The sequence below is a fragment of the Rousettus aegyptiacus genome, unplaced genomic scaffold (assembly GCF_014176215.1).
Source record: "Rousettus aegyptiacus isolate mRouAeg1 unplaced genomic scaffold, mRouAeg1.p scaffold_m13_p_1, whole genome shotgun sequence".
Classification (NCBI taxonomy): Eukaryota; Metazoa; Chordata; class Mammalia; order Chiroptera; family Pteropodidae; genus Rousettus; species Rousettus aegyptiacus.
In genome coordinates this window covers 93,903,083-93,920,541 of record NW_023416284.1, presented here as the reverse complement: position 1 = coordinate 93,920,541, position 17,459 = coordinate 93,903,083, and the positions used below count along the sequence as shown (strand labels likewise).

Here is a 17,459-nt window from a genome sequence, read left to right as displayed (position 1 = left end):
TGGTTTCTTCATCTGCAAAATAAAGACCTAAGAGGCTCAAGGATCCCTAATGGAGACAGAGAGAAAGTCAAAGGAAGAGTGAGCATCCTAAGGTCGAATTCCACAAGCTGGGTAAACAGGTGCCGGAGATGTCCAAAGGGCCACTTCTGCCGCTAAAGGAACACAGCCACAGGGAGGCCGAAGCATGGGAGATAGGCTGAACCCTCCACAGCTCCCAGAAGGCGGTGCTGTTTGGGAGGGAAACAATGTCAAAGCCCATCCTCACGCTCTTTCCAGCAGTCTGAGACCAACAGGCAGACAGACAGACACCTCTTCAGCTGGGAGCCTACAACAGCAAGACAACCCCTTTCTTAATGGCCCTTGGCCTTTTGAGGAGAGGGTGGGCTGTAGGAATTAGGAAGAGAGAGGCCCCCACTGATAACACCAAACACAGCTCAGCAACTGCTGCCCATTAGAACATTTATTTCTCAGAGAGAAAATAAATTTCAGACAGTCATATTATAGTAGGTAAAATTAACTTTTGTATTCTTTACAAGCATAGATTTTTCTCTGTTTATTACCTCTCTTATACCATCTGTTATAAACAATTCTAGAAAGCAAATAAAGTCACTTTCTACAATAAATAGAGCATCGTGTGCTTCACAGCAGACGCGACTGAGACACGTAGGCCCCATGCCACAGCAGGATCTGAGCCGTTTCCCGTTCTAAAAGAGCAGTTTTAAAAATGAGACTCAGAAACTGAAAGATTCAAAGAGATTGAGGGGGAAAAAAAAAGAGAAACTAAGAAAGAGAAAGTGTTAGGGGGAAGGAAGAGATAGACACAGAAAGAGAAATAGAGAAAGCCTCGAGATCTTACAACACAGGTTGAGACAAAGGTCACAGAGTCCACAGGTGACCGACTACCTGGGGAGAGGGGGATGCATTGGCTCCTTTAAATAAACCACACTGTGCGCATTTAAAATACTCAGCCACACAATGGAGGAGGACTCCAGTAATGGAAACTATAGGCCTGAATAATTTAGAACAATATTTTACAATTATATACACCATGTCCTTCCCTAGCCATATGCTGTTGTTGTATTTTTAGTATTGTACAAAATCCAAAACCCCATCCTTTATGTTATAGAGAGTTTTGTTGGTTCCCTTTAAAACTCTGGCTCTTGTCCCAAATGTATAAGAAATTGTGGTGGTTGGTTATTTATTTTAAAAACTTGTGTGTGTAAAAATGGCAGTGATCTCCCCAGTGACTTGTTTTGTCCAAAACTCCCCTATGAAAATTTTAAAACAATTAGAAAGAACATCAGGTTAAAAATCAACATGGCAATCGGTGGCCTGCAACCTGGCCCTGCGACTTTGGCGCTTAAGAAGTTTAAAGAAACACCCAGAGAACAGACATCGAAGCCTCTTAAAGTTGTGGTTTGTCAGTCAGCATTCCCCATTTCACAGTTTTTTCCTTCTGTTTTAAGAAGGTGATGGTGGGGAGGGGATTGGAAGAAAAGAAGGAAGAGGACAGTGGGTCTGAAATAAAAGTGTTGAATTCCCTGGAGTTCAGAAGTGGGAGCAGCAGAGGCTGGGCAGGCAGAGCACAGGACAGGAAGATGCTGGACTGCAGGAACCATGCCACTCATGATGGTGGAGAGGGAGGCTACAGGCTGCAGTTGCAGGAAAGGAAAAACCCATAAGAGGAGAGGAGGATAAAGGGGCAGACCCAGCTCCACCCAACAACCCTCGACATCCAAGTGGACAGATAGACACATACATTCAGCCTGCTCTGCTGACAGGAGCCCACCTAGCCTCAGCCCACCCCTTGGCAAGATGGGGAGAGGGCAGGAGGGGCCCCACCTCAATTCAAGGGGCAAGCTCTCACAGCCTGGCTTCAGATGTGAAGGTCAGTGGGTGGGGGAAGGGCAGGAGGATAGGAGGTATGTGCTGGTGGAGGGGTCACCCGAGTGATAGGCTGGCCTCTGTTCTGGGCCCTGACGAGCCATGCGAAGGCGCCTACCTAGCATAGCAGCTAGCCTCAAAGGGAATGAGACATAAGAACAAAAAAACCAATTTGGTGATGATTTCTGTCAGTTTGGCACAAGAGAAAGTAAGGAAAGGAACATGGGATAAAGACTGGGAAGAAGTGCAGAAAATGGGACAGAGAAGAGGTGTAAGAAAGAGTGAAGGAGGCAGAGAGAGGGTGAGCTCACTGAGATTCTCCGCGGGACCCTAGTGTATCCACAAGCACCCCGGGGTCAATGTCAGAGCCTCACTCGTCCTGAGGTGTAGTTAGTTGGGAGTGGGGTAGAAAGGGTCAGGCACACCCTTGAGAAAGAGCCCAGGACTCTTTGCCTTTTGGGGCCAGGTCCGTCTCATCAGCTGGGCCTCACAGCTGTTACTACTTCTAACTGGTTCTTCAGTGGACCAGGCCCTGAGGGAGCTCAGGTGGGAGTTTTTGGCACATAGCAGGCCCACCAGTGGAACCATGCAGTTCATCAAAACTGGGGCCCTGTCCTTGAAAAGGACATAGCCCAGTCCTCGGCCTGCTATAAAAGGGGGAAGCTGCAGGCCACATGTGGCTGGGGCAAGGAGAAGCTTCTCTGTGTCCCTTGGGATGGAGGCAGGGCAGGCAGACATAGGCCGGGCCCCACCCTTACAGGTAGCTGGATGTGACAAAGGAGTGGGGACCCCGGACACGGCTCAGGTGGATCATTGCGCGGTCGTAGGCCACCTGCACTGACTTGCGGATGCTGGTCTTGCGACCTTCCAGCATCTTGAGCTTGTCCACGGTGTCTTCCACACCCAGGGGCAGGACTTTGTCCCTCGGAAGCCACTGCCTAAAATACAAGCACAGTAAAGGGGCTAGGCTGTGGTGAGTCAGTCCCATGAGGATGGTCCTCAGGGCCCACTTGCCTAGGATCAGCAAAGCCAAGGGGAAGGGACAGGCGGAGGGAGGCAAGCTGGGACACCTCAGAGAGAAGGCCACCAACGGACCTGTTTTGCAGTCGGGCCTTTCACTGGGGCCCCAGGATGGTCACTCTGCTTAGGGCATTGTCAGAGCCCAGGAGCCAAGAGAGAGCCACGTGTTGCCCTCTGGGACTGGCTGAGCCATTGCACAGCTCTGAGCCTTGCCTTGCCTTGGAGAACCAGGGGGCTATGGCTAGGAAGTGGGGCTGATGCCAGGCATCAATAAACTGATTCCTGGTGGGGCCTGCACCTGGTGTTTTTTAAATATCCTCAGGTGAATCTAACATGTGGCTAAGAGCCTAGCCTTTGGAGCCAGATCTTGGTTTTTACCCCAGTTCTGAGGCTCAGCTTCCTCATCTGCAAAATGGATTGGGAGGGAATCAATGAATATTTAAATGAATCATATATGTAAAGTAATTTATGGAAGGATACAGAGTAAACAATAAATGGTAGCTATTACTACCCATTATTATTATCGCTTTTACTAGCTAGTCCTACCTCCTTGTTCTATAGAAGGAGAGGTGAAAGAACTCCCCTACTGGTGCTGAGAGAAACCTTAAGGTGCTCATAAACAATGAACAAGCAAGGCCTTTGTAGTGGACACTGCACTGCCCAGAACCCTGCCCCCAGGACCAAGACATGCATTCCTGTAGCCACTGGATGTACTGGCAGCTGACAGGCTCTCAGGTGAGTTCTCTCCAGGAATCACCCTCCAAGGGAGCCGCCTGGCCCTAGGTCACCCCCCTCCTTGGGGGCAGCCAGCATCCAATGACTAGTTGATGTGGAAATACAAAAGCACAGCCCCAATTTCTGACACTAACAATCACTCAGCTACAGAGCTCCCCACAGGTCAGCTGAGGCCTCTGTAGCAAGTACACTGCAGTTCATTTTTTCTTCTGCCCAATGCTGCATCCCTCAATCCCACACCTCTCCCCTGTAAGCCTCCTGAATCAATTTCCATCTTAGTATTTCCCAGGGAATGTGACCTCAGTTACTATTAACACTATTAATCAGTGTTATTAGTAACATTAACTTACTATTAATATGGCAAGTGCAGGCTAGCTGCTGACAGGTAATACCCCACCTTCACCTGGGTGGAGGCAGGGTGAGTCCAAAGTTCCTCTGTGTATCTCTCATGTCAGCATTTAGACAGCTTCCTGGTCGGGCCCCTCAGCCTGCACCCTGGTGCACCATCCCCAGCTGCAGCACCCACTCACCAGGTGCGCTTGTTGTCAAAAAAGAGGACAAGGAAGAGCTTCTCTCCAGCCTCGGCCTGTTTCTGCTCTCCCAACTTCAGCACATCCAGCGGGGGGACAGGGATGGGAACGCCATTGTGCAGGAGGCCCTCCCGGGGCATCTTGGGATCGATGATCTGGAGGTAAAAAGGAGATGGCACTCAGCTGGGAGTGGACAAGGTGAGCAGGGCACCCTCCCCCAGGACTAACCAGTAAATACCCGCACCGAAGCTATGCAGGGGCTTGGCTAGGTTCACGACCAAGTGGTGAAGAGGCTGACCTCTTCCATGACCCTCGGTACCCCAAAATGGAAATCTTTACGGTTTCCCCAGCTCCTTGTCTTAATCCTTTGGCCAGTCCTTTAGATGAGGGAGCATGCTCCTCAAAATGTCAGGGCTCAGAGATGAAACAGAAGTCATGGGAAACCAGCATGGGGGAGTTGAAACTGAGTGGGGTGTTTCTGATGTCCAGGTCAGATAGGCAAACTCTTATCTCTCAATGTCCCTTAGTGGAGAGAAGTGGAGTGCATTGTTTTCCTGTCGATTTCCCCTTAGAACTTTTGCAATCCACTTTAAATGCTCAAGGGCCTTTCCAAATACCATGGTTATGAAGAAGGTTCTGCATCAGCAGGAGGGCCCATCCTTCTTCTAGTTCTAACCTAACAGAGCTTCTGGTTGCCTACCACCTTCATGTCTTGACTATAATCATTCCTGGTGCTTGGATCAGATACATTTATCACATCTCCATGGTAAGATCAGAGAGAAGGTAGAAGACTGAGCTAGCAGGGTTGCTGGAGAGGGGAGAATGATGTGGCTAGAAATAAGGGCCACTAGAAGAATGAATCCTTGAGATTGTATGTTCCACAACGGCAAGGGCTCAGCAAAATGCCTGCTCACACATTAACACATCAACAAAACAACAATTTTCCACCTCTGTGGAACACTTACAAAGTTACCAAAGCTCCTAATTATTCACATATCAGCATCTTGCTGATGCTGAGAAGTCTTCTGATAGGTATTTGCTGACAAAGAAAAACACCAAGCACAGAAAGAGGATGTAGCTGGCTGAAGCCATGGCTAGGACTAAAACCAGGCACTTGAACATAGTTTGGGCCTCTGCTGCCCACTGTCTCCTACACAGCCCCTCTTCCAGGGCAGCTGGCTGACAATCTCTATGTGCTAAGGCCAGAGAGACTTGAAAACTTACTGAAGAAGCACTTTCTCCAGAGATGGAACAATCTTCATTTCTGTACCCTGTCTCAAGGGGCTTCACATAAAACACCACTCTATTATTTACCTTTGGGTATCTGCCAGCCTCCCAACATCCCTCTCAAGACAAGCAGCTGAAAACAGATGCTCTGGTTAAGAGTTTACTCTAAGGAAGAACCACGCCTGCCCTGCTATGTGATGTGGTCAAAACTCTATCTCCTGGCCTGTCTGTCCCTCCTGGGACTGAAGCCAAAGGTACTAGTGAAAACCACCATATAAACCCTCCTCGATTACCAAACAAGACATCTTTCCTCTTGACTAAGTCACACTGGTTCATATCTTGGAAAATGGGGAAGACAGTGAAAAATTTCCCCCAAGGTGGGCAAGTCTGCCATTTAAAGAGAGCTCTCTTCCTTTCTTAAAGAAGATAGAGGCAAATGTGTCCCAAATAATAAATAATGGCACAGTCACGCAAATGTTATACAGATGTAAAACAACATAAAAATAAATAACATGATAAACTTTTAACATATAATAAAGGTGTACATACACTGTTACAGCTATAACATTATAAAGAGTAAATAGAAGGAATGATACGAAATGCTTACAGTCGACATGTTAGAATGATAGAGATTTGTGTTGCTTTTATCTATTTTTCCAAAACTATTATAATGTAGATATGTTATTTTTATAGAAAAAAACAAAAACAATTTTCTTAAAAAAAAACAAGAAACTCCCCCCACATATTTAAAAACCGTATAATCATTACGGATGCAAGCATAGTTGACTCTTACACACGGTGATTAGGAGGATCGATTCTATGTGCAGTTGAAAATCTGTGTATAACTTTTGACCCCCCAAAACTTAACTACAGTCATCCCTCGGTATCTACAAGTGATTAGTTCCAGGACCCCTGTGGTTTACCAAAATCTGTGGAAGATCGAGGTGCTTATAAAAAACGATGCAGAAGGACGCATACAGTTGGCCCTCCATATCCGCAGATGTGAAACCTGAGGATATGGAGAGCCAATTGTGTATTTATTGAAAAATATCTGCAAATAAGTGGCCCACGCAGCACAAACCTGTTTATTCAAGGTTCAACTGTACATATTTAAGTAAGCACAGGAAAACAACTGGGAGAGCATAAACCAAAATAAAAACACAGGTTGTATTCAGGTGATTAGGTTTTCAGGTGGGAGTTGAATTTCTTTACTCACGAAAGAAAATATATAAGAAAATAATTAAAGAAAAAAAAAGACAAGACTAGTTTTGCATTGTGAGATTTAAAAAAACCAAAACTAAAACCTACTCAGCCTTAATCACTTTTTCAACTACTAAGCTGGGAGTCTCAGGGACAGCAGGCCTCAGGGCTCAGAACCTTGTATGGACAGCCCCAGGCCGAAACATTCTCTGCGGCTGTCAGTGTGGATTCCTGCACTTGCCACTGCTAAGGAAGAAGTGAGGCAGGCAACATGGGCTCCAATATGGCTCCGGCAAGATGTATAACCTTTTGGAGCTACAGTTTTCTCACCTGTCCAAAAAGGATCAGAGTTCTTGCCCTCTTTACCATAAGAGGCTGTTAGACAGGAAAGAGCCCCAGACATGAATAAGTTGGGAGAAGCCCAGAGAGCATTGTGTGCACGCACGAAGTTGGTGGGGTGGTTCTCAAACATGGCTAAAGATCATCCAGGAAGCTTTTTAAAAAATATTCATGGGTTGGTCTGGCCTCAGACAGTCTATTTTGGTAGTTCTAGGCTTCAGTATCTGCATCGTTTAAAAAAATTCCCCCAAATGATTTTGGCATGCCCCAAAGATTAGAATCGGTATCTTTCAGAGCCAGATGGACATTACCTTCCCAATACAGAAAGAGTTCTAAGAAATAACATTCAAGGTGGTAAAAATGGAATTTTTTGCTTACTTCTACTATGGAAAAAATGTAAATTTTAACTACTGCTGGTTAGAGTATAAACCAGAATTAAATTTCCAAAGGGCAACTTTACAATATGTATCAGAATTTTGCACAGACTTTCCCCCAAGAAGGCACTCCTAAGAATTCCCTGTAAAGACATAATCATAGATGCGCACAAAGGCAAAGCTACCGTGGTGTTTACTGCTAAGGGTTTATCATATGAAAATTTCTAAACAATTTAAATGACCAGCTAGGGAATAGTTAAAATAAGGTAAATACATGCATGTAAAGATAATGCAGTCAATAAAGTGATGTTGATGAAGAAAGTTTAATGCCATAAGACATGCATGTTTATGATATGTTGTTATGTGAAAGGAAGGTTAAATGGAGTATAGTCTCTCATATGTGCATATTTATGTATTAATCAAACAAAAAAAAAGTTTGTGTATATATACACCAAGAGGTCATTTCCATCTGAATAGAGAGGACTATGGATGATTTTGAACTCTGTGGCTCAGAACACAGGCATCGCATATTTTATGGTCTCAAACTGCAACCAACCTTGCCACTTAATAGCTAGATGACCATGACTAAAAAATAGATCCTCAGGTTTTTTTCCCTACAAACTGAAAATAACCATATCCTCCTCAGTACTTCATAAACTTAGCATGACAGATGTTTAATGAAACATCTAAGTATGATTAGTAGCTTTTCAAATTCTCTACAATGAGCACATATTACTCTTATGTATTAGCAAATAAATAAATCCCTAAAAGCCCTAGTCTCTGTCTCTCCAAGCTGGGATCCTTGCTGGTCTGACCCACCCAAGGCTGGGGCACAACCTCCCGCCCTTCTGTAGCTAAAGGCCCTCTGACTCCCACCACACTCTGCTGGCTTGATCCAATCAGATAAGCCCCTAAGGCAAGGCAGGGGCCAGAATCGCTCAGGGGAGGGAGGAGGGTGGCATCTGGGGCAGACTCACCAAGGCAGGGTAGGAGGGATAGCCTCGGCACTTGGCCCACACCAGCTCCAGGGGTTCCAGGTCTCCACGGTCTTCAAAGGGCATCAGGAGGCTTCTGCCTGGGGGTGGGTGAGGGGAGGAGACAGTGCCCAAAGGGGACTTGGAATGGTGCCCAGGAGGCCTGCCTGTAGCCTCCACTTGACTGGGGCAGCCCCAAAATGAGTAGGCAACATCCCCTCCACCCTTCCTCTTCCCTGCCCCTTCCTTAGAAGTCCTTAAACTAGATTAGAGTTGGCAAACTTTTCCTGTAAAGGGCCAAAGAGTAAACATTTTAAGTTTAAGTTAAGTCTCTGTTGCAATTATTCAACTCTGCTTTGCAGCAGAAAATCAGCCATAGATAATCTGTAAATTAATGAGCATAGCTGTGTCCCAATAAAACTTTGCTTTTGGACACTAAAGTTCGAATTTCTTATAATTTTCATATGTTACAAAATAGTCTTCTTTTGATTTTTTTCAATCATCTGAAAATGTAAAAACCATTCTTAGCTCGTGAGCCCTACAAAAACTGGCAATAGGCTATTGTTTGCTGACTTCTGGACTAGAATCCTAGGATAGTGTTCCTTGGAAATATCTAACTGCTTCATCACCAGGGCCCCAGGGAGAAAGACCATAACCCAGCTTGAACAGAGCTACAGACTGCTCTCCAGGCCTTCCCAAGTGGGGAGTCCTCGTGACAGAGGCTTCATAGAAAAAGATGCCTGGGATAGACATCCCAGTAAAACCTACTGTTGAGTGAGTTCTTTTCTGACAGGGTCACATCTGGCCATCCAGGTCATGTGGATACACAGCACTCAGCAAAGCCAAGCAGGTCTGCAGGTCCTTCACATGACTGCTTTTGTCAAAACCTTACACTGGTGTCCAGCCTAGAGCAGACACTAGGTCTCTTTAGCATCCTTTGTACTAGCACACCGCATAGGTGCTCCACAAATGCTTCTGAAAAGAACCACTTTTCCCCTCCTCATATCTATAAACTGGGAACAGGGAGATAACCACTCAATCAACCAAGGAAAAAGCCCCAAATCTCAGGGTGAAAACTATGTTTCTAAGGAAATATTACCACCCTCATTTATAATTTTTAAAAAACCTACTGCTAATCATGAGGCATTGTTTTCTACCTATTGAGTCAATAGCAATAACAACAAATAGATAAAATCCAATACTAAGGCAGGCTGCAGGGAAACTGGTGCAATCACATACCGCTCAGGCAACTTTTACAATGTAGTTTGGTGCTTTGTCTCAAGAGCCATAAAACAAACAAACAAAAAAATGTATGAACCATCTGCTCCAGTAAATTCCTTCCCTGTGAACTTAGTCTAAGAAATAACTTTAAAAACAAATAAAAGGACATATTTTTTGTACAAAAATATAAGCTCACTACATTATGTATAATGTTAAAGTTGAAAATAACCAAATGTCTAACAATAGAATGGTTAAGTAAATTATAAGTCGCTGAGTGAAAGGTACATTATTCTAATAATGTAAGATATATAAAGACTATGTCAATATGAAAAAAGTATGAGATATCATTGAAGAAATAACACAGAAGAGCATGTGTCTTAGATAATTATTTTGTTAAAAAAAAAAAAGTGCCTAAAATAAACAGAAAGCAACAGAGAAATGAGGACAATTGTGTTAAGGGGATGGAACAGTGGGAGGTCAATTTCCTTTGGCATCATTTCAATTAAGTATGTGGTTTTAAAAATAAGAATAAAATGTCAACACTAGAAACACAAGGTATGTGCCAGTAGCCTCCCATTTTTATGTTAGATGTTATACAAATGCATCTAGACAAGAGCCTTGCCTCCTGGGCGCTGACAGTCAGATGGCAGTGAAACACACAGGCATGCATTTATCAATACACATACAAGAAAAAAACTGATACTAAGGGAAGATAAAGCAGTTGGGAAAGGAAAGAGCAGAAGAGAAACCCTGAAGTCTGTGTGTTAGATGAAAGCTTCAAAGACAGGGCATCCAGAGAGTGCACACCTGCCAAGGGAAGGCTGGACAGTATACTCAGAGAAGAGCCTGCTCTATGCCTGCTCCACCTGACCACCACCCAGCCCCCTCCTTTGGCCCTGCCTTGCCCTTTATTCCCTTGATCTAAGGAGACGAGACCCATATATTCCATTGTTTGGACCAGCTGGAGAAGAATGTCTCATGAGGGGAAGGCTGAAGGCACTGATCACATGAAATTACAGGATTATGTGTGAGTTTCAGTGATACAGGCTATCAATGATCACTCCAGTGAGGGGAGACTGGGAATATCTATAGGGATTACAAATGCACACTTCCTTCCTTCAATAAGGTGACTCCAATTCTACAGTATACTCCCCATGGATACAAAATGATCTATGTACAAGGTTGCTCACTGCAACACTGACTGTAAGAAATAGGTAAAAACAATCTAAATGTCCATCTGTAGAGGGCTGGCAAAGTAAATGGCACCCCAGTATAATGGGACACCAATTAGGCAGACGACAAAAAGCACAGAAGGCTCTCTAAGATATATTATTAGCAGAACAAAAAGGCATGGTTTAGAGAAACATGTGTAGACTAGGTTTCTCTAGTTACTCTCTTACATATAGCTTGTATACGTATGGATTACAACTGGAAAGCCACCAAAACTGCTAAAAGTGGTTGTTCTAGGGAGGAGAGGGCTGAGTTTTCATTATGTAAGCTTTTGTAGCTTTCTGACTTTTGTTATCATGGGCATGTATTACCAATTCAAATTTAAGATGAATTAAAAAAAAAAAAAGCGTGAATGACCTGGGAGGAACATCTCTCTGTCCAGTGCCCAAGGATTTGGAGGAGCTTAGTGTCTGGCTGCAGCCCACAGAGCTGGTTCTTTGGAAGGCTCGCCTCCCCACCCTCATCCACCTATACACTGCTCCTCACCTGAGCCACTATAGTCAGAGTCTCCATTCACACCTTCCAGGAAGGGCACTCGAGACAGGGCTGGCTTCCCACGGCTGCGTTTGGGGGGCATTAGACCACTGCATACAAAATAGGGATAGAAAGAGGGCAAAATGAGCAATTGCAATGACTAACACCCCTACTATTGTTCTTCCATGGCTGCAAAAATCCTTCAAAGAGAATGGTTTCTCACTTTCCCTTAAAAACTCACAGTAAACCATAATATACTTCAGACCAGAAAGTTCCCATAGGATTGGAGGAAACATTTCATCCTGGTGGAAAGACTCGACCTGGAAGGAGATGCCTGCTCCCCTGCTTGGGGACCTTGAACTTCATCCAGAAGAAAGGTCACCCCAGGCATGTCAATCCTTTCAGAGTTTAAACAGCAGGGCCATGAAGACAGCCCAGAATTCTTTGCTCTATTCTATGGTTCACATTTCTTGTTCTTTCGAAACCAATTTATTTTTTTAGAGGTACAAAAATTTGCCTCTTTCTCAAATTTTCTATAAAGAATATGTCTTAATTTTTTAATTAGAAAAGACATTTTTAAATAAAAAAAATCCACTTCTCACTTCTACTTTGTGTGAAGTTTTTCTTAGACAGAGATGGATCTTTTTACAGGGCTACTGCAAGGAGGTAAAAAAATATGTTAGATAAAGACTAGAAGGTAATAAGCAAAAATGAGAATAGTAATACCAGAGTAGTGATATAACTGGAACCCACTCAGGCATCAGCATCTTTTAAATAGCTCCCAATACAATTTTAACATACAACCACAGTTGGGAGTCTCTAGGAAAGAATGGTATGGCTAGGGCTTTCTTTCCATCCAAACTTCAAAAAACATTAGCACTATGTCATTTTTCCAACTAAAAAAGAAATGCTTAAAAGACAGGTCAACAATGTGTAGAGGAGTAGAAATGTTTAAGAAACCTCTGGTGGGATAAGAGGAAGCCAGAGTTAGGATTGGTTGGAGAGTAGGCTCTCCTGTTTTACTGAATCATTAAACTGACTTTATCATGGTCTTATACAGAACACCTGCACAACCAAAACTCAAAGAATCAGTAACTAATACATTGGGAGCTTTCTTCCTGCTAGTCAAAATTAGGACCCATTTGGGTAAACATAACACCCAGCCCACATTTAGGACTCAGTTCTCACTCATCCTTCAAAAATCTGTTACTGGGCTTAGAGACCCTAAGGCCTTATAAAAATGTAAGGTATTAGTAGTTTCATTAGGAAAGGCTCTCCAAGTTCACATCACAGATATGGGAAGGCACCTTCAAATACAACAGAAGAGGGTTAAGAGATTAAACTGTGGAGCCAGACTAACGGGGTTCAGAACTTGACTCTTCTATTCAGTAGTTCCGGGACCTTGAGCAAGTTATTTAACCTCTGAGGCCTGTGTCTCTCATGTGTTGCTGTGAGGATTTAATGGATTAATACACATACCAAGCACTCAATAAATGGCAGTTCTATAGTAAATAATATATGAAGAGCAATGTCTCACTTCAAATATTACAAACTGCTAATGTTAAAATATCAAATGATGAGCTCTGTGAAAGATGAGCTCAATAAAATGCGATGCAACACCAAAAGTAGGTCTGTGTGTTCCTGTTTCATAGAAAAAAGCACAAGTGACTTGATCATGGCCTGGATTTCAGCTGTCTCTCCAAGTTACCCACTCTATAATTATTTGATTTACCTGTTTAATATTCCTCTCTCTCCTACAGAAGGTAAGCTCCATGAGAACAGACACCCTATCAGTGCTTAAAACAGTGCCAGGCTCATGGTAGGTGCTCAATTAATAACTAAATGAGTGACCCACAGAAAAACAGTGAAGCCCTAACCTGCTCAGAAAATCAGCATAACAGATAAACCAAGGTGGGGGAAAAGGGTGGGATCAGTGACCAGAAGTTTTTTCAAAGTTCTAATTCTGAGATTATATGATTTTAGATGAATTAGTAAAATCTTGCTTTATGTACTTATCACCAGTGTAGGAAAAAAAAATAAAAACAGAAAAAGAAAAAAATCCCTATGATTAGAGCCCCTGAATCGCCTGTTTTAAACCTTGAATGCCACTGAGAGCCACTGAGCTAAAGAAGAAATGCCTTCCAAAGGCATTTTTTTTCCAAGTTGAGTAGGACCCCAGGGCAATCAGTGGCTTTGGACTGGAGTCCTGCACAAAGGCAAACACACAGCCTGAAACAGCAGGCTAACTAGAGCCTGGCCTGGCTTGCTTCTTGTGGCTCCCAGCTGGGAAGAGCACCTTTCATAGAAGAAAGAGCCCAACACACCTTCGACCTTTCGTCAAGGTCTCAGAGGGGACAGGCCAGTAACCCTACTCCTATCCACTCCTAATGAACTGGGTTTCCAGGCACCATTTCACTGAAGGGAATCAGGAACTCCAACCTAGGATCAGACAAGAAGCATTTTAACAAGATTCTGAAATCTCTGCTTCCTCTCTATGCCTGGTAAACTGTGTTCTTTCCCATCTACTCTCCCTACATCTCTTGAGTCTGCAACATGGAGGGAGTAAGCTAAGGCAATTTTGAGGCTGGGTGGGGAGAAAAAACTCAAAGTAACCATCAAAAGCTGGGCCTTGCTGCAGTGTGGGACCAGTGTAGGATAGCTGGACGCCTCCCATGGTCCACCAGGAGCCCAGCAGCCAGGGCAGAGTGAGCACCTAATAGAACACACACCCAATACGGCTTGGAGGTGCTTCAAACACAGACACATCATCTTTTGGTGCTACCCTGGGACCTTTTCTCCCCTACTCAGAACCCAGGATCCATTTGGCAGCCATGTAGATGGACCATGAGGAAAGCCTTGAGGACAAGTCACTTTTCCTTTGTGGTACTGACAGTCTCATTTCTAAGAGTCCTACATTCCTTAGTGTCTTACAGAGCACACAACACAGAACAGGGATTCAATAAATTCTTGGACTTGGAAGAAACTTTAAGGTTCTATCTCAGAAATCCTTCCTTCAGGTAAAAGAATGGGAAAAGAAACCCATCCCTTCTCACCTCAAAGATGGTGGAAGAACTGGGGCCTTTGCCTAACAAAAGGCAATTCCTGCAATTCCTGATTTCCTATCAGCTCATTTCTTATTCCCATACCACACTTCTAAAGGGGCTATTACAGATGCCCCAAAAGACAAAGGATGAAAACATGTCTGTAAAAAGCTGGGTTATCTGAGTGGATCGGGGGTGAGTAGGGGACTAGCTCAATTGTTAACCTCCCTGGGCAACAGAGATTTGGCTGTCCCCACCCTCTAAGGCCAAACTCAGCTTCACAAACCCTGTAAAACATCAATGCCACTCCTCCCCTTCAAGTCCTATCATGCCTGGAGTCAAGGGTCATGCTGTTTCCTAGGAGCTACCAGTTACAGACCAGAGGCCTCAGGAAATAGCAGGGGTGGGGGGAAAATGAAATAAGAAAGAGGTTCGATCAGAGAATAAAAGGAGGTGGTGGAGCTGCCAACAAAGCTTTGGGGACAAATGTTCTTACCTGCAAGCTTCAAATGCCAGTCCACCACTGAGACCCAAACTACATTCTGAGTCAGACCCGCTTTCAGTGTGTTTTCCAAAGCCGTTGGTCACGCCTGCCAAGGACATACAGAGTGAGTGAGCCTGAGAGCAGAAAACCCTTTCCTGTGACACATGCTGCAGTGTGTGAGCCACCCAGGAAGGGCTCAGTGAGGAGGGGTGGAAAGAATGGCTGTGCCTTCCCCTGTGGAAAATGGGTCTTGGGTAGTAGAAGCTGAGAAAGGTTTGGGGAAAATGTCAGCTAGGCAATGAGCAGACACTGCATTTCCCTTCCCATATTCAAGTTTTACTTAAAGGAAAATCTAACACATAGCTTATTTGGGTTATTGTCATTTAGCTACAAAGTGAAATATCAAGACTTCCCAACTCCAGCTGGCTCATAAGTCCCTAGATCTGCTTCTCATTTCAAGCCTCGATAATCAGGGATTCTCTTCTGCCTCTTGGGGAACCCGCCTGCCTGGCCTCTTCAGATAAACACTCACACACCCTATCCATCACACAGCTGGCAACGGCTAGCTTCATTCTTTTGAGATGGTGTCAGGGGAGGTTGGGGCAGCATAAGGGCTATGTTGACCACACCCGGAGATATTAGCAGGATTTGTCAGAGTTGAGGATAGGGGGGCTTTTCAGCATAACTAAAGCAGACCAAATCCTCCTGGGAAGGGAAGTCAGAATTCTCTGGGTTCTAGAGTGCTGAAATATAAGTCCCTTTTTTTCCTTAAGCCTTGGCCTATCCTTTTGTGAAGATAATACCTTTTTGCTTATGGAGGATGCTATTAAGTATGAATGAGAGGTTTATTTATAGCAGGAAGCCCTTCAGAGACAAATGAATTCTACCTGCTCATCCCAGGGAAGAGTCTCATCTCCTATGAAGCCTTTAGCTCTCCTCTCTAACTACCTAATTCTTAACCACAATCCAGAGTCCTACAAGTCTCAACTCTGAGTCAAGACCTCTAAGTTATAGACACCTTGGCCAGAAAACTGTGTCACAAGTCATACCTGTAAGAGTAGGTGTCTAAGCCAAGACATCTGGACTCTGAGCTGGCTCTGCCTCTAACATAGTGACCTCAATTTAAATCTCCAAAGCTAGCTGTTCCTTAGGTGCCTTCTCTGCAAAAGATCAACACCTGTTTTTGTGAGAGTCAATGAAGACTTTTCAGAAGTATTCCTGAGCACCAGGGAGCTGGACTGTGCAGGAGGAATAGAATCTAGCAGTATGCCCAAGCAGTGGGCCTGCTCAGGCTGGATGAGGCTGATGTCCAGACCTATCACCCAATGGCAGGACTATTTAGTGCAGGGTTCTCAGTGCTGTCTGGCTGCGCCTGATCTAGCTGAGAAGATGGCAACAACCATAACTGCTACCATCTACTGCTATATTCCAAATGCCTTATACAGACTATTTCCAATCCTTAGAGCCCTGCAAAGTAGGTATCATTAACTCTATATTAGAAATAAGGAAATGGGCTCAGAAAGCCTTTCTAACTTGCTCTAGTTAATTAATTTGATATATGGCTGATAAGAAGATGCAATGTGAATTCAGGGTTGCCTAACTCCAGGCCTCGAGATCTTGCCTCAATATACCAACCTATTGCCCTAATACAGGGAAGTTGGGGCCAGACAGGAAAGGAAGATATTGCTGGAAATAAAGTGTCAGGAAGAAAGAGAGAAAGCATATGCTGGCCATACAGCCCCAAGCCACTACATAAAAGGACATTAGAGGGACATAAGGAGCAACAATCAAGAACATGTCTCTCCCCATCAAGCAAGCTGGCCTTCATAGGCCATCAAGACTCAATTCCTCTGGCAATGGAGAGCTTGCACATCCAGGCCCACCTCGCTCATCCAGCCTTGGCTTCTGATGCTTCAGGAAGCTCCTCTCCAATCTATCCTTCACAAGGACTCTGTCCTTGTTTCCATGCACCTGGGTCTGAGCCCTTTATCCAATCTACTTTCTATCCCACCCTTATCCCTCAGGGCCAGCTTAGGTAGCGCTCTCCATGAAGACTTCCCAGCATCTCCACTGGTGCTGTCACCTGACATATAATCACATACTGTCCAGCACTGTGACATCTCTGCACCTCAGGAGACCATCTAGTCTCCCCCACTACACTGTGAACTCTTACAGAGCTGGAACTGAGTCTGAGCTCTTACCCACCAGTGACCAGCTGGTGGGTAATAGGAAACACAGTAAAGATTCTTTAGTGATCAAGCCCCCATTTCCTACTTTTGGGACTTCATCTCCTACTACCCCCTGGCTCGCTCTGCTGCAGCCACATTGGTTCTCTCGCTGTTCCTCAGACATGCAGCCATGTTCCCACTTCCAGGGCTTATGCATTTGCTAGTCTTTTTGGAACATTCTTCCCCTAGTTATCCAAACAGCTCACACCTTCAACTCCTTCAGATCTTTACTCAAATGTTACCTCCTCAGAAGGCTTCCCTTGGCCACCCTCTCTACCATCACCCTGAGGTCCCCTATACCCCTTCCCTGCTGGATTTTTCTCCACAATTTTTAATATAAGATATTTCACTCATTTGCTTTTAGTGCATCTCCCCTAGAAAGGGGATTCCCCCCACCCCCAGTCCCTAGAATAATGCCTGACAAAAATATCTAATGAATGAGCTAAAATGAAAATAGGACCCATTTTAACAATATACAACTTTGTATCTCCCTCAGGG

The 17,459-nt window shown here is 44.5% G+C and overlaps 1 protein-coding gene across 3 annotated transcripts in view; it reads right to left on the bottom strand.

Moving 5' to 3' along the window:
• Positions 1-501: 501 nt before the first annotated feature.
• Positions 502-17,459, bottom strand: part of BRPF3 (bromodomain and PHD finger containing 3) — a 33,816-nt gene continuing 16,858 nt past the window's right edge. For 2 of the 3 annotated variants that reach the window (XM_016152612.2, XM_016152613.2), the window contains exons 9-13: positions 14,746-14,839; positions 11,221-11,318; positions 8,287-8,384; positions 4,170-4,324; positions 502-2,822 (exon numbers count right to left, since the gene is read on the bottom strand). In XM_016152612.2, the coding sequence (XP_016008098.2) occupies positions 2,639-2,822; positions 4,170-4,324; positions 8,287-8,384; positions 11,221-11,318; positions 14,746-14,839 (629 nt within the window). In that variant the 3' untranslated portion in view covers positions 502-2,638. The remainder of the gene's footprint in view (positions 2,823-4,169; positions 4,325-8,286; positions 8,385-11,220; positions 11,319-14,745; positions 14,840-17,459) is intronic. The other variant, XM_016152614.2, reaches the window with a different exon arrangement.